At 42.8% G+C, this 25,079-nt stretch overlaps 2 protein-coding genes across 4 annotated transcripts in view; both read right to left on the bottom strand.

Moving 5' to 3' along the window:
* Positions 1 to 3,026, bottom strand: part of Tm9sf2 (transmembrane 9 superfamily member 2) — a 54,213-nt gene extending 51,187 nt beyond the window's left edge. Inside the window, exon 1 of the mRNA XM_036199127.1 lies at positions 2,679 to 3,026. Within this exon, the coding sequence (XP_036055020.1) occupies positions 2,679 to 2,849 (171 nt within the window). The 5' untranslated portion in view covers positions 2,850 to 3,026. The remainder of the gene's footprint in view (positions 1 to 2,678) is intronic.
* A 1,905-nt stretch (positions 3,027 to 4,931) lies between these two features.
* Positions 4,932 to 25,079, bottom strand: part of LOC118590873 (putative mitochondrial import inner membrane translocase subunit Tim8 A-B) — an 84,627-nt gene continuing 64,479 nt past the window's right edge. For all 3 annotated transcript variants that reach the window (XR_004945866.1, XR_004945867.1, XR_004945868.1), the window contains 2 exons: positions 20,241 to 20,303; positions 4,932 to 5,160 (listed from right to left, as the gene is read on the bottom strand). The gene's annotated coding sequence lies outside the window, so the exon portion shown is untranslated. The remainder of the gene's footprint in view (positions 5,161 to 20,240; positions 20,304 to 25,079) is intronic.

Genomic DNA, 25,079 nt, shown 5'->3' with positions numbered 1-25,079 from the left:
CATTACCCAGAAATTAGAGGAACATAAATGGGATTTGATGTTCAGTGGACTCCTGTTTTTCTGCTAGAAAATTAAACATAAAACTTTGTTGTTGTTGAGACAAGGTCTCTCTTCATATCCCTGTCTGTCCTGAAACTCATTATGCAGACCAGGCTGACCTCCAACTCAAAAGATGAGCTTGTCTCTGCCTCCCAAGTGCTCAGCATTAAAAGTATGCAAGGTGACAAAGTAGCCAAATCCTCAGTCTCTCAAAATCCACCCTGAGACAAGGCAGAATGAGGATGGAAAAGGCTGCTAGAGACGCTACCCGGAACTACACTTGCTTCACTCTGCACCATACAGTACAAAGACAGTGTTTACTCTGAGAAGTCTAAAATACCTTCCTAGGGGAATACATAAGAAGCAAGCATAACTATCCTTGTGTTATAGAGGGGAAAGACCAGAAATAATAGAAAGAGTATCAACGTCCCTTCTGCCCTCCTTAAGAAACATGGGGTAGTGTGGTCTGAACCTTATACTCTCCGTCCCAATTCCTGGGTTGAAACGTAGACCCTTAGGTAATGGTACTATGAAGGAAAGACTTTTAGGGGATGACCAGGTCCTAAGGGCAGAGCTCCCATGAATGGTTTAGTGTCCTCAAAAAATGGCCTTCTTTCCTTCCTTCCACCACATGAAGACAGACCTGCACATAGAACAGGAAGAAAATGAAACCTCACCAGACTCTGAATCTGTGGGCACCTAAATCTTAGATTTCTAGCCTCCCAAACTGTGAAATGAATCTGTTAGGAAGAGAAAGGGAAGGAGTACTCACAAACAAGCAGTTACCATCCTGACCCATGCATAAAAGTTTAATCTCTACTATGCAGAGTGCCTCCCCACCGAGAGAAAAGGGAAGATGGAGGAGAGACCAGCAACACACCCTTGTTCCTACTGGCCAATGCAGAGCAGCTGAGATGAAAATCCAAACATCCAGAAATAAGATGTCTTGCCTAGTTTATCCTCACATCTATTAAATTAAGAACCTCAAAGGGCCCGTAACTTCTCAAAAAGATACTTAAAGCCCTTGTGAGAGAAAATAAAACGAAACCACGCAGCCTGCAGACCACCTATGAATTCACTCACACTCCTCTCTAGTCCACCACGTCCAGCGCCACTTCTCTGCAGCCTCCCCTGAAGACTCAAGTCACAAACCTTTCCTCATCTGCTCTTGAGGTATATGTGGACACAATATCAGACTTCATTAATTTCTTCTCCAGTAGTTGCTAGAGGTGCTGGAAATGTTATTTTTCTCTCTGAGGAATTATGAATACAACACACATTCGCTGTTTAGTTAAAGGCTAAGTACTTGTTTGTAAAAGCTGGTTACTGGGAAATTTAAAAGAGAAAATCCAGTGTGCCTGCAAGACTGGACCTCACTTTGGGGGTACCACGGTTAGACTGTGGACTGTTAGTTAGCCTGGGTAATCTTACAGATTCATAGGCTTTTTTATTTATCTATCTATCTATCTATCTATCTATCTATTTATTTATTAATTATTATGTGCACAGTGTTCTGTCTGCATGTATGCCTGCAGGGCAGAACTCATTACAGATGGTTGTGAGCCACCATGTGGTTGCAGAGAATTGAACTCAGGGCCTTTGGAAGAACAACCACTGAGCCATCTCTCCAGCCCCCTAGATTCATAGGCATTTTCACAGATACAGGTTTGTTTGTTTCTTTTTAAAACTAATGTGATTGTGTCAACACAACACAGGATAGCTGACAAATTTAAAACGCAGTGAAAACTTTAATAGCCTCCCTAAAGGTCTAAAACAACTGCGGTAAAGCTAGCAGTCATAAAATAAACACCAGCTTGAAAATTTAGTAAATAAGCCTATTTACAGATTGTAAACGTTTTCTGAACTAGTATTTGAACTGTTAAAATTAACAGTTTCAAGGAGATCCTCGATCCTCCAAATGGTTAAGTATTAGTAACTTAACGAAATAATGGTGGACTGTGATGCTACACCTAATAACATGAAAGCCGCTATCAGCTGTAAACTGAGAAACTTGTAGGCGAATGTTCTACGAAGCCAGCATTTTCAAGATGGGGTCTTTCTTCCGCCGTATGCTTAAGTGTTTAAAACTATCCCGGAGAAACTCACTTGGAGTCTCTTAAATATGTTTATAGAGCTTTTTAAAATAACATTTAAAGGCCAGGAATTAAGTGTCTCGATAACTATAACGCAGCTTTTATGAGAGTTAGAATGTCACCATCCACAGGTTAAAATCAACTGCTAATCTTGAAGTTACAGATCAAAGTCCTAGAGAGAATAACAACACTGTCGTGACCAGGAGTTCCAGGAAAGTACAATGAAACGGGAAGCAATGAAATGAAGTTACTGGAAGGTGTCGCTCGGCTGCGAGCGCCCTACGTGGGCAGCGGGTCACCCCGGGGAGCTGCGTGCAGGCCAGTCCAAGGGCGATCCGCTCGCCGCCCGAGTCCCGGAAAGCTCCTCGCAGTTGCCGCGACCCGACCGGGACGAGTCTCCCGGGCGCTCAGTCAACCTTTCAGAATGCAGCCCTGGGGGGCACGGCCCTGCCCGCCACAGCTCGGGAATGCGACCCCACCCACAGCTACGCCCCTCCCGGGCCCAGTCCCGCTCCCTCCGCAGGCGGCCCGCCAGGCCTCCCCCACCTTGCACTCGTCGCTCTTCTTCTCTTCGGTGCAGAAGTTGACCGGCGCCAGGCCGGGCAGGTAGAAGGCGCTGCCCGGGTGCGGGCCTGGGACCGTCCCCAGCAGGAGCAGCGACAGCAGCAACAGCCGTGGGCCTCGCGCTGGCGGCGACGCGGACGGCCTGGCGCTCATGCCGGCGGCTGCGAGAGAAGGGCGGCCGAGCCGAGGGGACGCCGAGGGAGGAGGGGCGGGGGCCCGGAGATCACCTTAAGGCCCGAGCGCTGAGAAGGCCGGCTCGCAACGGCTAGTTCCGGTTGCGCTAGGAGACACCCCGGGCCCCGCGACAGAAACCGAAGCGGGCCTCGGCGGAGCATGCGCGGCCCCGCGTGCACATGCTCAGTGCAGGCGCCGCAAGCGCAGCTGGCTGTTTCCGGGCCGGGCGGGGAGGAGATCCGCGTTCCGGGTTTGCGGCGCACCGGCTGGATGACTTCCGTCTGCGGGCTTCCGGCTCTCACAGTCTGGTTCCAGAGTCCACTCTGGCGCTCAGGAACGTCTTGTTTCTTTCTTTCTTTTTTTTTTTTTTTTTTTGGAGCTGAGGTTGAACCCCGGGCCTTGCGCTTGCGAGGCAAGCGCTCTACCACTGAGCTAAATCCCCAACCCCGCCTCTATGTTCTCAATAACGTCCGCACACTGGCCAATCAGCTCAGGACTGATGAACCCAGTACTTACCGGTGGAGACCGAGTTGGTGGATGAAGGAAAGTTCGAATATTTTTCAAAGAGTAAAAAATAATTTTACCATAAAAAGCCGATGGACCCCTACCGCCCCATGGAGCTTTAGACGTCAATCGAATTCCTCCCTAGAGTGCATCATTTTAGAATATAAACAAACATTAACAGCCCCGCGTGACCGTAAGTTTAAGGAAGGACAAGTTCAGAAAGTAGGTGAATTAACAAGTTTGGAGTCCCATGAGCTATCAAAATTCTGCGGGTGTTTATATATTTTCCCCGAAGGAAAGTTTATAACTAACCAGATTGTCAATGGGATCTAGCACCCAAAAGAACCCCTGACGTAGGCAGGAGATAACAGCAATTTTCACTGGCTGAGCGCTCTAGCTTTGGAACGCCACCATCTAGCTATGTGGCCCTGGAAGGCACGTGAGTTCATCAAGGCAGAAAGGAAACTAGGAAGAAAACAAAAGGATGCTCCTCTTCCTACACAGTGGTAACGATGAAATGCAAAGACCTGTGGAATATAGTAGTCCTCCCAGATGTTGACCATTTTTATAACACAAGGAGCGGTGAAGTGTGTCCACACACACCCTCTCAAATACATCAACACACTGAAGTTTGGGCTGGGCAGGTCATGACAACTTCCATTGTGGAGAGCAGCAGCTGCTGTCTACAGATAGAAAAGGGGGATTAACACCCCCCCATTGCTTATTTTTCTGATACTACCAAACTTGACCTTCACTGTCGCAGCCTCCGCTCCAACCTTGTCATTATTATCTTTTCTACCTCAGATAACAGCACCCTTGCCTCAAACCTCGTTCCTCATAGCCCACATGCTGTTCACGGGCCACCGGATTATGGACAGAGTCCTTTTCGTGGTCTCAAAGCGTAGAACTACCCCCCAGGCCACTGTGCTGGGCGTCTCAGCTTCTACTTGTGTAGGAGGGATAATGTACAATATGGATGTCCTCAATTCCAGGGGTGCTCCCGGGATCTGCCACTTTTGGAACTGTATTTGTTCACTATTTGTTGCCTGGTCTCTGCATCTTCCGCCTCTCTAACCCGGGCCTGGAGAACCGAGGGCGAAGCAAACTAGAAAGTGCACGGCGCCGGACGACACACGTTCTAGATCTGAATTTAGAATCGCAGACTTTGGGCGCTAGAGCTTGAGGTTTTCCAGACGCATTTAACCCGCCCCCTTTCACAGGGCAAGACAAGCCTGAGACCGAGCAGAAAGGCTTCCACGGCGCCTTGGACTACTGGTCATGCTGAACCCACGGGGACCCTCAGGTGTTTCCCTCCAGTCCCCGCCACTGTCATATTCTGGGCAAAGCAAACAACAAAACCCGGACAAACGGAGTCTTTAAGACCGAAAACCGTGTCGGGATTCCTGACAGAGGACTCGCCCGAAGCGGAGCCGGGGACGCCAACGCCTATTTTTGACACGTCATCGCGCTTGGCCACAGTTTGGGTGTTAGACCTCTACTTCCGGATCCGGTCTCTTCTGTATAACGCTCCACCTGCGGTTCCCTAGGTTACCTGAGGGCGGGGCGATCCAGGGTTGGGGAGCTCCGGGTTGGTGAGCGCTGATGTGCACAAATGCATAAGGAGTGGAGAGTTCTCTCCCAAGCTAGGAAATAGGGAACTTTCCTCGGCGCTTTCCCCACGGATGGCGATGCTCTTTTCCTCACACTGCTGATAAGTGGCTGGAGGAAAACCTGAGGAATGTGATTTTCCTCTGTTCTGCAAACTGCATTTGTCAATTCGGAGAAGCTGAGGGAAGGAAGGGAAGGGGTACTTTTATTAATAATGGATTCGGAGTTTCAGTAGGGAATGATGAAAAATGTCTGGGAGGGATGGAAGTGGTGGCTGCACAATTCAATGTACTATGTCTCTGATTTTTACACTCAGAATGGTTAAAATGATAATTTTTATTATGTATAGCTTACCATAGTTAAATTAAAAATCCAGAAACCCGCCCCCATTCTCTGTGGTGATATTGTGTTCCCTAAAATATTGTGCACCCTAATAAACTTATCTGGGCTCAGAGAACAGAACAGCCACTAGATATAGAGGCCAGAAAATGGTGGCACACTCGCCTTTAATCCTAGCATTCCAGAGGCAGAGATCTGTCTGGATCTCTGTGAGTTCAAGGCCACACTGGAAACAGCTAGCTAGGTGTGATAACGAGAGCCTTTAATCTCAGGAAGTGAGAGCAGGAAGCAGAAAGGTATATAAGGCTTGAGAACCAGGAACTAGAGCCTGGTTAAGCTTTTAGGCTTTGAGCAGCAGTTCAGCTGGGATTCATTTGATGAGGACTCAGAGGCTTCCAGTCTGAGGAAACAGGATCAGCTGAGGAATTGGCAAGGTGAGGAAGCTGTGACTTGTTCTGCTTCTCTGATCTTCCAGCGATCATCCCAATAACTGGCTCCAGGTTTGATTTTATTAATAAGACCTTCTAACAATTTGTGCTACACTTCTTCTCTATTGAAATATTTTAGACATCCATTTCTGAGTTTCTTACATGGTATGAATAGAATGACCAGATTTAGCAAATAAATGTATAGATAGCCATGTTAAGCAATTTAATTTCAGATGGTCAATGAATAAGTCATTACACAGGGCATATATATATATATATATATATATATATATATATATATATATATATATATATATTATCTGATCATTCTATTCATGTGTCAAGTGTAAATTATAAGTGCCTTACATTTGAAAAACAGTGTGCATTACATATTATTAGCTATATGTCTGTAAATGAAAGCATCTTCAATAATTTTCTAGAATGGGGGAAAATAAACCAAAACCAAATTGTCTTTCATTTTCTGCCGGAGAATGTCATCAATGACGGGTCAGAATATCATACCCAAGATATATGCCATTTCGGCAGAAAGATGATTCTGGGTTAAAGGCGATAGAAAACGGTTGGCACAGGATCACCCTCCTCTTCTGTCTAAGCAGTATAGAGACCCCTTCAGAAGTAGGAGTAGGGCCGGTGGGCCACTTGGGAGGCCGAGATAAGGATCACAAGTTCAAGACCTGCCTGAGTTGCAGAGTCTTGAATTCCGGGAGAGTTTGAGAGAATGAGACTGCGTCTTTAAGACTTTTTTTTTTTTAAAGACAGGGTGGGGAACACACACACACCAGTAGCAAGCAGGAGATGAATTATTTGGCCAAGAAAACCAGAACCTCTCCTAACCGGAAAGACTGGAGACAATACCAAGAAAAATCTTCATAATAAACCTTAACAATCAACCCTCATCTATCACATATTTCCTCATTGCTGTTCCAATGTACAGCCTGTGGCTCAAAACCCCTTTCAGCTAGTAACTTCTACTGCTGCTGCTTTTAAAACAGTCAATATTCTTGTAAGAACAACTGATTCTTCTGGTTTTCATTTCTTTTCTGTGAAGCCCCCATATACATAAAAACATGAATAAATATGTCTTCTGTCAAATGGCTAATTTTTAGTTGTTGGTTAAAGAAAATCCATTTTCTATAGTATAACTTGGAAGTAAAACTGGCCTTGGAAAAATAAACTATAAACACTGATCAAGAGGTCAGTTTTCAAGTTATGGAATCTTGAATGGGGCAGGACATGGTGGTGCACGCCTTTAATCCCAGCACTCGGAGGCGGAGGCAGGGGGATCTCTGTGAGTTCCAGGCCGGCCTGGTCTACACCTGGACTACCTATCTAGATAGAACTTGTCTCAAAACAAAAACAAAGAAAGGTCCTAGTGTTAGTCTGTTTCACATTGCTGTAGCAAAATTCCTGAGAAAAACTGCTTAATGGAGGAAAGGTTTATTTTGGTTTATGCCTTTGGGGATTTGTCCATGATGCCCTGGCTCCATTGGGTTTAGCATGGCAGAGCATCATGGCAGAGGGCAATGTGAAACAGGAGTTCTTCACCTCTTGGCAGCAAGGAGGCGGGGAGGAAAGAAAGGAGAGGGAGGAGGAGAGTTGGAAAAGGAGAAAAGAGACATCAGGAAAGGATAAAGCTCCCAGAAATACATTCACTGGGACCTACTTCCTCCAAATAGGCCTCGCCTCCAAAGGGTTCCACTGCCTCCCACTGATGCTATCACGTCAGACACTCACTCCCTTAGAACAGTTCAGAACTCTCATGTCCAAATACCGACCTCTCAATAACTGTACCCACCAAATCTTCAACACATGAGCCTTTAAGAAGATGCTTCAAATACAAACCATAGCAGTTCCCAAATGGACTCTGTGGAGGTCTGAGTGAGAATGGCCCCCATGGGCTCATATGTTTGAATACTTGGTCCCCTGGAGTGGGCAGCCATCCCAGCCTTGGCCTGGAAGTTCCAACCCCCACTGAGGCTTCGTAATGGTCACGCCCAAAAGGCAGGGCTGAGAGAGGAAGCGGGAGACCCAGGATGGAGAGGAGAGGTCTCACTTGGTTCTGGGACCCTGGACGCTGGAGGTAGACTGAGCAGAGTTCTCCAGAGAACACCGCCGGACTGCGCCATACCTTTCCCAGACCCTGTTACCTATCCCTTCATTTATAAGCTACCCCACAAAATAAACCTCCCTTTTAACTATGTGAAGTGGCCTTAATAGTTTCACCAATAGTCCCCAGTTAGTGGAACTGTTTGGGAAGGATTAGGAGGTGTGCCCTTGTTGGAAGAGACTTTCATGGAGGGTGGGCTTTGAGGTTTCAAAAGTCTACCCCTTTCCAGTTCGCTCTTCCTTTCTCTGCCTCCTAATTGTGCAGAAGGATGTAAGCTCTCAGCCACTTCTCCAGTGCCAGGCCTGCCTACCTGCCACATGCTCCCCACCATAATAGTTACTGTGAAATGGTGAGCCCCAAATTAAATGCTTTCTTTTGTGAGTTGCCTTGGGCATGGTGTTTGTCACAGCGATACAAAAGTAACCTGGTGGCTTGTAAGTCAACATGGGACTTACACAGAGGGATTATTTGGTCAGCATAACCTGGAAAAATGAAAACCACAGGAGCAAACCAAAGTGTCAGGTGGTGGAGTGCTATGAGGTAGAAGAATATAACTTATCCCTGATACTAATTCTGCTCGCTCTGCCTTTGACCCATTGAAATGTCTGTTTAAAATTTAGAATGCTAAATTCAAGCACCTCTCCTCTCTGATTGTTTTTGTTGTGAACAAGTTTGTTAAAATATTACTTATTTGTGCAGGGTAGTGGTAGAGCACACCTTTAATCCCAGCACGGGGGAGGCAGAGGCAGGTGGATCTCTGTGAGTTCAAGGCCAGTCTGGTCTACAGAGTGAGTTCCAGAGCAACCAAGGCTACACAATGAAACTCTGTCTCAGGGGAAAAATATTACTTACTTTTAAACTACTTGTAAACAAGTTTATTGAGGTATCATGCAATCCACACATTATAACTATTCATGACTTCTAGTTGTATAGCAGGCACTGTAATCGGTTTTAGGGCACTTCCATCACTCCAGCAGGATCCCTCATGCTCTTTGACATCTCGTCTTCTTTTTGACACACAGTACCAGAAACCACTAACTTTCTGTCTCTATAAACCTTTCTGGGATTTTCTTTCTTAATAAATTGATAAATTGTCATTGTATTTATCCATCAGTTCCAATGTGTAGCTCAAATAAACTCAGAAGAAGTTGTAGTTGGACTTTCTTTCTTTTGGGACTGCCAACTCCCAAATAATGACATGGAGACTTATTACTAATTTTGAAAGTTTGGCTTTCAGCTTAGGCTTGTTCCCAACTAGCTCCTATGACCTAAATTAACCTGTTTCTATTAATCTATGTTCTGCCATGTAGCCTTTTACCTCTCCTTCATTCCATTTGTCTGACTCCCTCCCTGTCTCGCTGCCTCCTGTGCACCTAGAGTCTTCCTCCTGCAGTCCTCTCTCTGCCCAGAAGTCCCGCCTAGTCTCTCCTGCCTAGCTATTGGCCGTTAAGCATTTGGTTAAACCAATCACAACAATACATCTTCACACAGTGTACAGATATCCTGCAACAAGAAGTCAATCTGTTTTTAGTGTTAGACAAGCTCATAGTCTGATTGTCACACAGCCCCAAAGTCAAGGCGCTCCAGTCATCTGGGGCATCCTGTGGGTATGTTGTTATAGCCTGCAGACAGAGACTCTTGGTAAGGGGTGTTATAACCGGCATTCAGGACTGGAGCCTGAGCTGCATGGTCTGGGGGAATACTTTAAGAAACAGAGTTTTGCTCTAGATTGGCTCTTGTCAGGGAGCAGGTGTAATTCTTAAGAGGTCTCACATTATTATCCATTGGCTTACTTATAAGACAAACCATATGCCACTTAAAAGTCTATTCTGATCTGAGGTTGAGTGTTAAATTTGCCCAGTTGTAACACATCCGATATAAATGGAAGCCAGATGAGCCCAAGGCTGCCACTGTGATTGGTTCAAAAACAGCAGCCTACAAAGGATGGTATCTGTTGATCATTTGTGCTTTGGACAATGTTGAGAGTTTGGGGTGCTACTTAGGTATGATTACAGACAGTGTATTTTGGTCTTGACTCATCGAGGTTAGAGTGACATTGTCTGATGCTCATGCCCTGTGGGACTGGATAGAAGGGAAGAATTTCAAGACCAACTGGCCAATCCAGCTCCTCATAGCAGTAGCTGCATTTCTCTCTCAGCAAGGTATTACCCAGGTAGCACCTGGGCAGGAAACTCATCAGACATTCAGTCCTATGTACCACTAGAAACTGATGCCTTTTTCTTTGTACTGGAACTCACTTTGGAGACCAGACTGGCCTCAAACTCACAGAGATCCGCCTGCCTCTGCCTCCCGAGTGCTGGGATTAAAGGCGTGCGCCACCACCGCCCGGCCTTCTTTGTACCTTTTGAGGAATAAAGTATGTAGATGAATTCAAGGCATCACACTCCCTGGAAAAAAATGCTCTACAATTGAGGATCACACCTCAGAAGTCCATGTCTTTTTCTTTCCTTTTCTTTTCTTTCATTTTTTTTCTTTTTGATTTGTTGAGACAGGGTCTCTCTGTGTAGTCATGGCTGTCCTGTAGACCAAGCTGGCCTTGAACTAAGGAATCCTCCTGCCTCTGTCTCTTGAGTGCTAGGATTTAAGACATGCACTACTACCACCTGGCTCCATGCCTTTTTCTTGATGCATCTAAAACTATCAGACCACTGAATTAATGCCAACACTCAATCTCAGATTGGGATCATGTTACAAAGTTTTAAATAATTCATCTTATAAGTGAGGCTGTGAGCAGTAACATCAGTATTCTGTTTGTATTCTCCTGTGACCTTAGGAATTCAATCTTCAGCAGCATAACATATAATTAATGCAATCCCTGTGCACAAATCAATCTATTTCAAAATGACCACCAAAAAGAAAACAGCAAGTCATTAGGACAGTCTTATCACAATTATACCATCAGTGTCAGTAAAAACAACACACTCCACCTCATTGTTCAGCCGAATTACAAATTAAAATTTCACTGACACAGAACTATAGAACAAACACAACTAAAATATTTTAAGTATTTGGTTTTCTTAAGTATTGTTGTTTTTCATTATGTGTATATGTGTATGGATGGGGGTATGCAGATGTGAATGCAAGTGCCTGAAGATTGCAGGAGAGGGTGTTGAATTCCCTGGAGCTGGAGATACAACAGTTGTGAGTGATCCTCTGCAAGGAAAGCAAGTGCTCTTAACCACTAAGACATCTCTCTAGTCCCATAACTAATACTTTAAAGACTGGCACAACAAAAGTTGACAAGGGCGTAGAACAGAAGTATACACTGTGAGTGAGAATGTAACTGTGAATACTGTTAGGGAGACAGTTCAGTGGCAGGGTGCCTGCCCATCAAGAATATACACATCTGGAAATTTTGCTTGGCATGCATATTCTACAACTCAGAATTTCTATTCCTCCCTCTAAAAGCTTATTCACCAAAAGATGTATTCACCTAAATAGAACTCAGACATTCATCTTTAAGGTGGATAAAACACTAGACAGCAAAAGAACAGATTACTATTAAATAATACAACACACATCAGGCTCACAAGCATTGTTGTAAGACAACAAAAACACTCACCTGCTTATGTAAGGTTCAGAAACAGGCAAACCCAAGCTGTGCAATCCCCTTAAAAACACTTGTATTTACTTACGTGTATGTGTGTATCTGTTTGTATCTCTGTATTGGGAACATGCCACCTGTATGCAGGTAAGGGAATTAGATTCCTTGGAGCTGGCATTACAGGCAGTTGTAAGCCAACTGACTGACATGGGTGCTCAGAACCAAGTGCTCTCAACTGCTGAGCCATTTCTCCAGCCCCAGGAAGTTACCATGTGAATCAGGAAGAGGTAGAAAATAGGAGGGTGGGAGGCCTCAGCTGTTACATTGTTGGTGATGCTTGTGTCTAGACAGACATCTGCCACTCTGCTCAAAGTGAGTAAGATACACCTGTCTTAGGGTTTCTATTGCTGTGAAGAGACACCATGACCACAACAACTCTTATAAAGGAAAATATTTAATTGGGACTGGCTTACAATTTCAGAGGTTTAGTCCATTATCATCAAGGCAGGAAGCATGGTAACAGGCAGATATGGTGCTAAAGAGGCAGCTGGGAGTTTCCCATCTGAATCCACAGGCAGCAGGAAGAGACTGCCACACTGAGCCTGGCTTGAGCATCTGAGACCTCAAAGCCTGCCCCCTAGTGACACACTTCCTCCAACAAGTCCCACCTCCTAATAGTGCCTCTCCCTTATTGGCCTATGTGGGTCATTTTTATACAAACCACCACACCCTACCTCCCTCCACATGGTACAGGTGGCATGTAGGATTGGCAGGCAACAGGGAGAGAGAGAGAGAGAGAGAGAGAGAGAGAGAGAGAGAGAGAGAGAGAGAGAAACTCCAAAGCTCACCCCCAGGAGCATGCTTTTTCTAACAAGGCCATATGTATTCTAATGAGGATATATCTCTTAATAGTGCCACTCCCTAATGACCAAGCATTCAAATATATGAGCCTATGGGGGCCATTCCTATTCAAACCACAATACCTGAGACCATAGCAATACTAATAGATCCATGTCATTCTTTTATAACTGATAAGGAAATGAACATGTGAAATCACTGTATCAAAAGAGTCAATATATCTAATATGTACAATGGCATTATAAGTGTATATATCAATTTTGAATATATAGTGTATTTTTACAGCTATGGATGGATGACAAGACTTGTTGTTGTTGTTGTTGTTTTTGAGACAGGGTTTCTCTGTGTAGCTTTGGAACCTGTCCTAGAATTCGCTCTGTAGACCAAGCTGGCCTCAAACTCATAGAGATTCACCTGTCCCTGCCTCCTGAGTGCTGGGATTAAAGGCATGCACCATCACCACCTGGCAACAAGACTTTCTAAAACAGTTTTCATGTAGCTCAAGCTAGCCTCAGACTTGGTGTATAGCTGAGCCTCCACATCCTTAGTGCTTAGATTAAAGGTGTGTGTCACCATCCCTGGTGTATACGATGCTGGATATCAGACTCAGGGCTCTGTGCACTGTAGGTAAGTCCTTTACTAATTGGGCTACATCCTCAGCCATGACAAAGTCCTTCACTACAGATTAAAGCCTTTTTATTTTATTGCACTGTATTGTTTTGTGTGTATGTATATGTGTGTGGTGTGTGTGTCTGTGTGCATGTTCAAATGTGTGTGGGAACACGTGTATATGCCTGTGGAATAAAGGCATGCACCACCGTGCCTGGCCACCCTCCCTTCCTTCAACCCTGGCTTTTTATGTGGGTGTTGGGAGTTCAAACCCAGGTCCTTATACATGCATAGAAAGTACTTTCTTCACTGAGTTATCTTCTAGCCTCCTAATATGAGACCTTAAAACCCTATAGGAATCCAGCACTTAGTAAGCTGAGGCAGGAAGATTATAAGTTTCAGGCCAGCATGCAGGCTATAATGCTACATAGTGAGACCCTGTCTTTAAAAAAAAGTTAAAGATTTGAACAGACAATTTTTTCAAAAAGGGTGTACAGATGGTACATAAGTTCAAGAGACGATGATCAGTGTCACTAGATAACAGAAGTGCAAACAAAATCACTGTGAGATATAGAAGAATGTCATAGTAACCCACCCGTTCTATAATTTGTATATGCAAATCAAAATAGTTTTAAACCTGATGAAATACCTTTATGCACTTGTTAGAATGCTGACAACCGAGCGATGACAAGGTTGGAAACACCACAGTCTCATGTATTGCTGCAGAGAATGTAAAACAGGACAGTAGTTTCTCACAGAGTTGCATATGCACTTACTATGGAAGCTGGTAATCTCACTTGTAGGTATTTAAACCCCAGAGAAACTAAAACTTATTTAGGCATAAAATTTACACCAAAGGTCTGTGGCAGCTTTACTCATAACTACCCAAGCAGGAGACAATCAGAATCTCTTTTAAGCTGTCAATAAACTACAGTGTGTTAATATAATGTTATTCATTCATATATTCATTGTCTTAGTCTGCTTTCTATTGCTGTTATAAAGACCATGACCAAAAGCAACCTGGAGAGGAAAGGGTTTATTTTATTGTATGGCTTACAGGTTAGACTATCATCAGCAGAAGCCAAGACAGGAACCTGGAGGCAGGAACTAAAGCTGAGACCATGGAGGAATAATGGTTACTTCATTGTTCCCATGGCTTGCTCCGCCTGCTTTCTAATAATCCCAGGACCACATGCTGAGAGGGTGCTTCCCTCCCAGCTGGCTGGGTCCTCCTCTGTCAATTAGCAATTAAAAACATGCCTCTCAGATTGCTTTCAGGCCTGTCTGAAGCATTTTCTCAGTAGAGGTTCCTCTTCCCATTTGACTCTAGCTTGTTATCAAGTTGACAACAACAAACAAACAAAAAAACTACTAGGACATTAGTCAGCAATAAAAAGGGTTGACCATTACTGTACACCACATCCTGAAATCTCTCATATACACTATGGAAAAGACTGTGGTCCTGGGAGGCTACATACTCTAATCCCAGTCACATGATCTTCCCTTTCCCCTCCCAGGACCTCACTATGTAGTCCTGGCCTGCCTGGAACTCTGTATAAGCAGGCTGGGTTCAATTTCATAAAGAACTGCCTGCCTCTGCTTCCCAAGTGCTAGGACTAAAGGTATTCACCACCATAGCTGACAATATGCTAATTTGATAAACTTGAAACTGTCACAACCAGAGAGCAGATGAGAAGTTCTTGTAATAAGTCCTTCTCTGCCCTGCCAGACAGCTCCCAAATAATGACCAGAGACTTATTATTAATTACGAAAGCTTGGCCTTTAGCTTAGGCTTGTTTTCAATTAGCTATTATAACTTAAATTAACCCATACTTTTATTAATCTACATTCTACCACGTGGCTTTTACCTCTATCCCATTCTGTGTGTCTGACTCATTCTGCATCTCTTTTGTGCCTAGATTCATCTCCTACTTCCTCTCTCTGTGCCCAGAAGTCCCGCCTATACATCTTGTTTACCTATTGGCTATTCAGCTCTTTAATACACCAATCACAGCAATACATCTTCACACACTGTACAAATATTCAACAACACTTGCCCTTTTTTTGTCTAAATAAAAAGGAAAGGTTTTAACTCTAATACAGAAAACTATATACATTAAGAACAATTACTAAGTAAGAATTACATTTATAATGTCTATTTGTATTTGGCAAATTTGGAGAAATTACTTTATTATCTATCCTGCCTTGGTGAGTCAAAAGTTTTGTACCTAATTTACTTTCTATCCTAATTTGTATTATCAACCCAAAACTATCTTTTTAGACCTGATAATTTTTCTTAGATAAACAACTTAAACTTTTATGTCTCTCAATTTTATAAACTTTATACCTTTTTTGTGAGTTTCTTTTATGAATTTGGTAACAAGGAAAACTGTAACTATAACTATCTAGTCTTTAACTCCATCAAAGACCCCAGAAAGATATGTTACCTGAGTAAACAGAAAATGCAGAGCAAGCAACTTCTAAAACCAAGAAATGACAAAGAGATATGGCAGCCTGAACAATCACCTGAAGTTCCTCTGTAATGTTGAGGCATCAACTTCAGCCTGCAGGCCTCGAATATCTGATAGGCTGTCTTACAAAGCAGGAATTTTGAAGGATGGTCCTACCTTGTCTTGGCAAAGTTTGGCAGTCATTTTCCTTTGTGTCCTGCTCATCGAGCTTGGACAACATACTGTCAGCAGTGAAGGCAAGGACAGTTTCTTGCCCAAATGGCTAGCTTTTTGGAGGTTATTCAATGCTTATCATCCTTTTTTGAAGTAAATTGGTGCTGCTAGGAGCAGATGTGTCTTACTGTCCTGAAAAGTCTTGGGTTATTAAAACATCTTAAATGCTATATTCTGTAGGCTTCTGAAGTGTTTGAAGACCATCTATCTATCTAAAATATATCTCTGTTTGACCTTGAAAACACACCTAACATGGCCACAGATTTGATTGTTAGATCACTAACTACCAACCTGTCTTTCTTTATTATCCTAATAGCTTTCAAGAACTAAAACATTACATTACTTTGTTTTGTTTTTTGTTTTTTAGTTTTAGGGGTTTTTTTTTTGTTTTTTGTTTTTTTTTTTTTTTTTTTTTTTTTTTTTTTTTTGGAGACAGGATTTCTCTATGTAGTTTTGATGCCTGTCCTAGATCCTATTCTGTAGACCAGGCTGCCTTGAATTCACAGAGATCTGCCTGCCTCTGCCTCCCAAGTGCTGGGATTAAAGGTGTGCGCCACCACCACCCGGCATTGCATTATATTTTTAAATGAGCTGCATAGGTACAATATCTTAAACAAAAGTAGAAAAAATATATATAGTAATAAAAATAACCTCAAATCTGTATCAATATACAAAAATATCTTAAACAAGAATAGAAACAGTATGTTTTAACAAAAATAACCTTAAATTTGATCAATATACAAAAAACATGTTAATGTAAAATATTTGAGATTAATAGTTACTTTTTAGTTTAAAGAAGATTAAATAATCTTTATTTTATCTTTATCTTATCTTATAATTTCTATATTCCCCTATTGGTGAAATTATTAAAGCCACTCCACGTAGTTAAAAGGGAGGTTTATTTTGTGGGGTAACTTACAAATGAAGGGGTAGGTTGTAGGGTCTGGCAAAGGTATGGCGCAGTCTGGCGGTGTTCTCTGGAGAACTCTGCTCAGTCTACCTCCTGCATCCAGCATCCCAGAACCAAGAGAGAGCCCTCCTCCCAATCCTGGGTCTTATGCTTCCTCCTCCGTCCCGCCTTGTGGGCGTGACCATTACCGAAGCCTCATTGGGAGTTGGAACTTCCAGGCTAATGCTGGGATGGCTATCCACTACATTTCCCCCTTTTTTCTTTTCAGAAAGAGGTCCTTGAATCTAACCTCCCTTGTTTAGTTTCCTCCCTTACCATGACCAGTAACAATTTGCAACCAACCCCCCTTAATGATGACAAACACCAAAAAATCAAAACTACCCACCCTACCTTGGGAATGTGGGCATTGGATTCTTAATATTACTTCCTGCTGTCTGAGGGCTATCTTTAGGGGACCCCGAGAAAACTGAGATAATGGTCAAGTCCTGGAGAAACTAGCTGTATTATTTTTTGTTTAGTCTTTGTGTGAAGGGAAAGTGTAGAGCTTATCTGAAGTATTGGCTGGATAGTCTGTGAAGCTAGACCATCTCAACTCACAGCTTTGAAGTTGTTCTAGACGCATTTTTTTTTTTTTTGAGCTGAGGGTGGAACCCAGGGCCTTGCTCTACCACTGAGCTAAATCCCCAACCCCAAGATGCAAAATTTTGAGGAAACTTCAACAGAGGCATTCTGTGAGGCTAGATCACCTATACTACTTACTTCATTAGTATCTGGTCCTTTTTTTCCTGAAAACACATAACATTTCAAAGGTAATATACATATCTGCGTTAACACAAGTATGAAATATGCAGTGTACACAAGTCAGCTAAAGATGATTTGTTGTTTTTCTGTGTTTGAGGAGGTAAAAGGCATCTGTCAACTTTAAAAGTCTGTTTGGATTGTATAACCAAACCTCTATCCATGCTACATTGAAAGGATGGCATGTAATAATAAGTCATGAGGATTCTGTAGCCATAAAGACTTATCATGTCTCATCCAGTCTCAGAGATGTTACTGTGTTGAGGGATCAGCATATATATTACCTGTCCTGTAGTATTTTTTGGCTTTTTCCCTCATGTCTGCAGACAAGATCCTCAGGAGGTTTCCCCTGATCAAATCTGATCTTTATTAATTTTGAAGAGAACCACAACTCTTTTGGAAACAAAGGCATAACCTCTCCCCCAAAACAACCATATTTTCTGACTTCCATTCTGAAGACATTCTTAAGATACATAGGTTGGTTTACTTTAGCAGTTTCCACAATCCAATATCTCTCAGCAGTTATTGTTTTTTTGTTCATTAGCATTTTAAAAAGTTCAGCGTCAACAAAGCACCACACAGGATCCAAACATCCTGTGTATTTCCCATCCTTATGTGGCTTATGCTTTTTATATTACTTTACTCTGTCTTTAAAGACTCTACTTTATTATTTTTAAACTATTTTTCCTATAACTATCTATACCAATTGTATTTATTTTTCTTCAGTATCCAAGCACATTTTTAAACATACTGTTCCTTTTTTAGAGGTTTTCTGTGTCTGGATTTGGCTTTACTAAGTGCCTACATCATTCTCTGACTGCGTGAGACAAATCTTAAACTGCCATGTCAGTCACTGTGAGGCTTAGCTCAGCACATGGCGCAGGCACATGGTGCTGGCAGCTGGCTCTGTAGGTCATCCAACACTTGGCCCGCCGGGGAGACTGCAAGACTAGGATCCACATCCAGCTCCTTGTCAGAAGTTTTCTAGCTTTCTCAGCCCTGTGCTTGGATAGTCAAGCCTCCATGTTGGATGCCATATGTAACGAGTCCCACCAGCCAGCTCCCAAATAATGACCACATTATTATTAATTATGAAAGCTTGGCTTTTAGCTTAGGCTTGTTTTTACAACTTAAATTAACCCATATTTTTACTAACCTATGTTCTACCATGAGTTCTCACTGACAGATATAACTACAAAGGGGCATCTGTGGGGACGTTTTTTGGTGGGGTAGAGGTGATAGTACTGTTTTTATGTAAGCAGATGTGGGTAGGTGAAATAATAATCTTTTCATGTGTTAAGACTTGGACTAAGACATGTTTAAGCTGGCCATGGAGGTACCTGGCCTTATTTATAATCCCAGCACTCGGGAGGCTAAATTAAGATCATTAGTTCAAGAGCAGCTATACCACTTAAGGAAACTGTCATATATATATATATATATATATAGAGAGAGAGAGAGAGAGAGAGAGAGAGACTGGAAGACCATATACATGAAAATATTCACAAGGGTTTTTTTTTGGGGGGGGTGCTCTGCTAGAGATCAAGTGCAGAGCCTTGGGTATGCTAGGCAAGTGTTCTACCACTCAACTACACATGCAGCCATGACAGAGTTATTTCTGTGATTTCCTGTCTGCTGAAAAATAATGAACATAACCATCCCATGTAAAGATATTTTATATAGATAGCTAATATGCATGCCTTTTTGTATATGTGCACATGCAAGTATATCTTGTCATAGGAAACTTGAGTGATGCCTGGGATTTTATCAGTTCAGCTTTTCCAAACAATAGGATATCTCTGCATTTTTGAAAAAATATCTTCTGGGAAGGTTGTTTCTTTTACAGTTACAAGGACCGCAGAGCTATCATCTCTGGACATCCTGTGCTTTGCTATGGGCCAGAGTGCAGAGGACACCAGTCCTGACTGCACCATCAGGGTTGTCATTAGCATCCATTACCATGCAGGCGTGACAATGCAATGGAACACTAAGTACCTACTTCTCTTTCAACTCCCACGTAGAGTTAATACTCTCATCAACTATTAAGCACCAGGAGGCTGCTAGAAGCCCCAGTGGCACTGGCCTATTTGATTTCCCTTGGTGAACAAAATCAAAGTTATGCTAGATGCAAAAGACAAATTGTTGTACTCGGAGACCTAGCGGGAAGCACTTAAGCCAACTTTATCGGGCTTATTTCACTATTACTTCAGCTTTCATGACTGAAGTCTGAGATTCTGGGATAAACCTCTCCTGGAAAACCGCTACCCCGGCTGCCACTCACTTTCAGGGTCCCAGCCTCCTCCTGTTCCAGTCAGGACCACCAGCAAGCAGAAAGGGAGGGTGGACAGGGATTGGACAGTCCGATGATATTTTCAACACAAGCACAGTTAATAGCAGACCTCTGACTACAATTTGGCAGTCTGGCGGTGAGCAACTGGTCTGTGTGGTCTGTGCTCCAGAGGGCAAGGCTATTATCACATGAGGCTCTGAGAGGGGTTGCCGTGGTTCTCAATAATAGTTCTGGAACTCAAAACGAAACCAAACAGTTTTGTGTGCTGACCTCCACCGTTACCCACACAGATACATATGTAAATGCACAGAAAGTAGCTGGAGTGAACACTTAGTGAAAACAGTTAAGACTGGAGGCAGGGAGTCCCAAGTTTGTCAGAAATCTTAAGTTTGGTTTTTTAAATTTTTAAAATTACATCCATATTAAATATAAGGGTTGGGGCACACGGGCCCCTGACAGGTTTGTAGAGCTCAAAACACAACTTCAGGAGTCAGTTCCCTTCTTCCATCATGTGAGTTCTACTAGGGCTGGTGATGGAACTCCTCAGGCTTGCTGGCAGTTACCTCTACCCACCAAGCTATCAGCTATCTGAGGTGTCTTGGACCCACCCCGGGCTGGGTATTTATAAACAACAGTATATATGACTCACCATTCTTGCAACTGGGAGGTCCAGAACAGGTGTCAGGCATCTGTGCAGGGTCTCCATGTTTTGCTATATCACGACAGAAGAGAAAGAAAATGAGACAGGGAAGGAAGAGTGGGGTCCACTCCCCCAATATAACCCACTCCAGGCATAAAGGACAGAGGTCTTGTGATTCAATTGCCCCTTAAACAGTCTACCTCTTAATTCTGTTACAAAAGCAACTTCTTTTCAGCATGTGCTAGTGGAGACATTGAAGCCATAACATATTCAGACAGATTTTGCAGGGGTCCCAGGGGTGCGGGCACATGCAGTTTATGGAGCTACAGCTTAAGGAACAAACTTGTAAAGGAGGAAAAGTGGGACACAAAGACCAGCGAGTGGGTGGTCTCTGACAAAGCACAGCAACAACCTTTGCCTTAGTTATTTCCCATTGCTGTGATGAGGTACCATGACCAGGATAACCGAGAGAACACTTGGGGTTTACAGTTTCAGAGGGTTAGAGTCCATGGCGGGGCATGGCAGCAGGGAGGCAGGCATGCACTGGAGCAGTAGCTGAGAGTTCTATCTGCATCTACAAACAGGAAGAAGCAGAAAACACACTGGAAATGGCTCAATCTTTTGAAACCTCAAAGCCCACCTTCAGTGACCTCCTCCAAGAAGGTCAAACCTCCTACTCCTTCCCGAACAATCTCATTACATGGAGACCAAATGCCCAAAAAGATGAGCCTGTGGGGCCAATTCTCATTCAAACCTCCACAGCATGGTGGCGCACGCCTGTAATCCCAGCACTTGGAAGGCCGAGGCAGGTGGATCTCTGTGTTTGAGGCCAGCCTGGGCTACAGAGTGAGTTCCAGGCCAGCCAGAGTTACACACTGTCTTTAAAAAATGCACAAAACTAAACAAGCAGCTCCCTAGGAAGAGCACTGAATGGGGAAAGCAGCTTGAGGTTTGGGAAAGAAGCATATGAAATGATACAGCTGAATGTGACGGTCTGTCAGGTGGGATTAATCTGGGGTAGAAAAAGCCCATTCTTCCTGCTGAGTAAATGCAGAGTAGAAACATCTAGAAACAGGAAGAGATCTGGAAAGGAACCTGTGGAGAACCTGCAGACAGGGAGCCAGCTGGGACCAATGCAGGTATGCTGTGGATATCACTCTGTATAAATAAAGTGCTGATTGGCTAGTAGCCAGGCAGGAAGGATAGGGTAGGCAGGACAAGGAAGAGGAGAAGGCTGGGAACAGGAAGGCTGGGGAGAGACACTGCCAGCCACTGCCATGAGAAGCAACATGTAAAGACACCGGTAAGCCACAAGCCATGTGGCAAAGTATAGACTAACAGAATGGGCTAAATATAAGAGTAAGAACTAGACAATGGTAGGCCTGAGCTAATGGTCAAGCAGTTTAAATAATATAAGTGTCTGTATGATTATTTTATACATGGGTTGTGGGACCACGGGGGCTTGGTGGAACCTGGAGAGAAGCTCTCCAACTACACAGGTAGGATATGGATTCAGAGCAATCCCCACCCAGGTCATGTTCAGATTTCAGGTGAAGGATCTGGAGAGGCTACAAGGCTGCCTGAGAAAGAACCTTGCTCAACTTGTGAGTCCTCCAAAGGCAGGTGGCAGCATTTCCTGAGTAGAAACCACCACAAAGGGACAAGCTTAGGCTTCCAGAGTGCCTGTTGAGGAGGGGTGAGGTGAAGACACAGTTCATTGTCTTTGAGGCAGCCTGGCAGGATGATGGTAAGTCAGCATAACAAAGTTGTTGTTCAAATCCTAAATGGTCTTATAATAAAAAAACTCAATGCCAGATATCAGGGTGAAAGCTGAAAGATCAGAGAAGCAGAGCAGCCACAGCCAACCTCTCCTTGCCAACTCCTCAGCTGATCCTGTTTTCATGACTCCTCAGTCTGAAAGCCTCTGAGTCCTCACCCAAAAGGGTCACAGCTGAACTGCTTTAGTTCCTGTCCTCACATGTTATATACCTTTCTCCACCCTGCTGTCACTTCCTGCGATAAAAGAGGTGTGTGCTTCCCAGTACTAGGGGATTAAAGGTGTATGTGCCACCACTGCCTGACTGTGTTTCCAGTGTGACCTTGAACTCACACTGCCTCCTGAGTGATAGGATTAAGGGTGTGTGTCATGACTGGTCTCTATGTCTAATCTGGTGCCTGGCTCTGTCCTCTGATCCTCAGGCAAGTTTATTAGGATACACAATATATCACCACATTTCCCCTTTTTTTGTCTAAAATAATAAAAGAAGGTTATAACTAATATAAGAAAAACTATATACAATAAGTATATACAATATATACAATCAAGAGTTACATTAACAATGTCCAGTCCATAAATATTTGACACATCCAGAGAAAATACTCCATTATCTATCCTATTTTTGTGAGTCCAAAGTGTTGTAACTAATTCACATTCTATCCTAACTTGTATTGCCAACCAAACATATCTTTCAATCTTATACACTTTACACTTCTTCAGTAACAAGGAAAACTATAACTATCTAATCTTCAACTCCCTCAGAGACCCAAGAAGGAAATAATATTACCTAAGTAAACAAAAAGTACAAACAAGTGACTTCCAAAAAATGTGAGAAATGACAGAAACAGCTAGCTGCCTGGACAGTCACCCAAGATTTCTCTGCAGTGTTAGGGCATCCATCTTTGGCCTATAGGCCTAGCATACCTGACAGACTCTGTCTTGGTAAGGACTAGCAGTCCTTTGTGCCCCCCTTGTCCATTTGGACAGCATAATGTCAACAGTCGAGGTCAGGGCATTTTCTTTTCCAGTGGCTAACTTGCCACAAAGAAAGTTAACTCAATGCCCATCATCTTCTCTGAAGTAGATTGGTGCTGCCAGGAGCAGATGTGTCTCACAGTCATAAAAATAGAAAAAAAAAATCTATGTTATTAAAACATCTTAAATACCATATTCTGTAGATCTCTATCTAAAATATATTTTTGTTTAACCTTGAAAACATACCTAACCTGACTATAAGTTTGATAATAGGTGATGAATACTAACTTGCATTTCTTTATATCCTAATTAGTTGGTAATAATAACTTTCAAGGACTAGCAATTTGTATTACATTGTTAGATGAGCTATATAGGTACAACACCTTGGACAAGCTTAGAAATATATGTACAGTATTTTCTAACAAAATTAATCTCAAATTTGTACCAATATACAAAGTTTGTATACAATATACAAAAATCCAATCTAATGTAAAATATTTAAAACCAATAGTTGCTTTTAAAAAGTAGATTCAGCTGGGCGGTGGTAGCCCATGCCTTTAATCCGAGCACTTGGGAGGTAGATCTCTGTGAGTTCGAGGACAGCCTGGTCTACAGAGCGAGATCCAGGAAAGGCACAAAGCTACAAAGAGAAACCCTGTCTCAAAAAAACCTAAACAAAGAAAAATAATAAAGAAAGAAAGAAAGAAAGAAAGAAAGAAAGAAAATAAGAAAGAAAAGAAAAGAAAAGAAAGAAAAAAGTAGATTCCATAATCTACCTTTTATCTTATATCTGTATTCTTGTTTTTTTCCTTTTCCGGGTAGATTCAATAATCTACCCTTTATCCATCATTTCTATCATTTCTATTTTTTTTCAGCATAAATTCAATAATCTACCTTTTATCTTATATCTATATCTTCTTTTTTTTCTTTTTCCTTTTTTTCAAACAAAAACCCTAAATCTAATCTCATTTGTTTAGCCTTTTTCCTGACTATTAACAATAACAACTTGTAACCAACCATTATAAACAATGACAATTATCTATAACCCACCACATGACCAAAAAACTACCCACCCCACGTCTTGGGAATGTGGGCATCGTGTTCTTAAAATCACTTCCTGCTGTCTGGGGTTGAAGGCATCTTTAGGGAATCCTGAAAAAGAAAGTGTTTGGGTTAATTGTCAAGTCCCAGGAGAGGTGGCTGTATCATTTATTTGTCCAGTCTCTGCATAATGGGAAAGTGCAGGGCTTGTCTCAGGTCCTTGCTTGAGTAGTCTGTGAGGCTGGACCGTCTCAGCTAGCCATCTCAAGATTGTCCTGAGCAGTTTGTAGTCCAAAGTTGATCTTTGGGCGGTGTTTGTCATTATCATTGTCCTGATGGAATCGCCATTGTGGGATCCACCCATCATCTTTTTGGAGACTTCAAAGATGCTGTTAAGTGTGGTCATGGTTCACTGCAGAAAATCTTTTTCATGGCACATTTTTTTTCTGGATGATTTGTCCTTTTTCTTCAGATGTCTCATTTGTCCAGTGTTCTTCAGATTCTTTAGCCTCCATTCTCCTTAAAGACAAAAGTAAAACCCTTCTCCAACCCTAACTTTGGGGAGTTTCCAATCTTTTTTTTTTTTTTTTTTTTTTTTTGGTTTCTTCGAGACAGGGTTTCTCTGTGTAGCTTTGCGCCTTTCCTGGAACTCGCTTTGGAGACCAGGCTGGCCTTGAACTCACAGAGATCTGCCTGCCTCTGCCTCCCGAGTGCTGGGATTAAAGGCATGCGCCACCACCGCCCGGCCCAATCTAATCTTTATCAATTTTGATTCATGGTTTCTACTTGAATTTTGTTTTATTTTCTAAAACTGTTCTATCACCCAGAGCAGCATGATTTCTTACAATAGGCATTAGGTTCTTTAATTATTCTTAGAAGGTGTTTCTTCCATGATGGCAGGAAATGAATGAACCAAATTTGACATGGGAGCCTGTAAGAGGCCCCTCAGGAAGTTTCTTGACAGCAAAGGCAAAGATGACCTTGTCTGTCCCTTGTTGATCTACATCCATTAGTCCAATGTCTGCCTTTACCACACCTTCTGCATATTCCAGAAG

This window comes from Onychomys torridus, chromosome 9, assembly GCF_903995425.1.
Source record: "Onychomys torridus chromosome 9, mOncTor1.1, whole genome shotgun sequence".
Taxonomy (NCBI): domain Eukaryota; kingdom Metazoa; phylum Chordata; class Mammalia; order Rodentia; family Cricetidae; genus Onychomys; species Onychomys torridus.
Note: the sequence above shows the minus strand (reverse complement) of the source record. Positions and strands in the feature narration are given on the sequence as shown.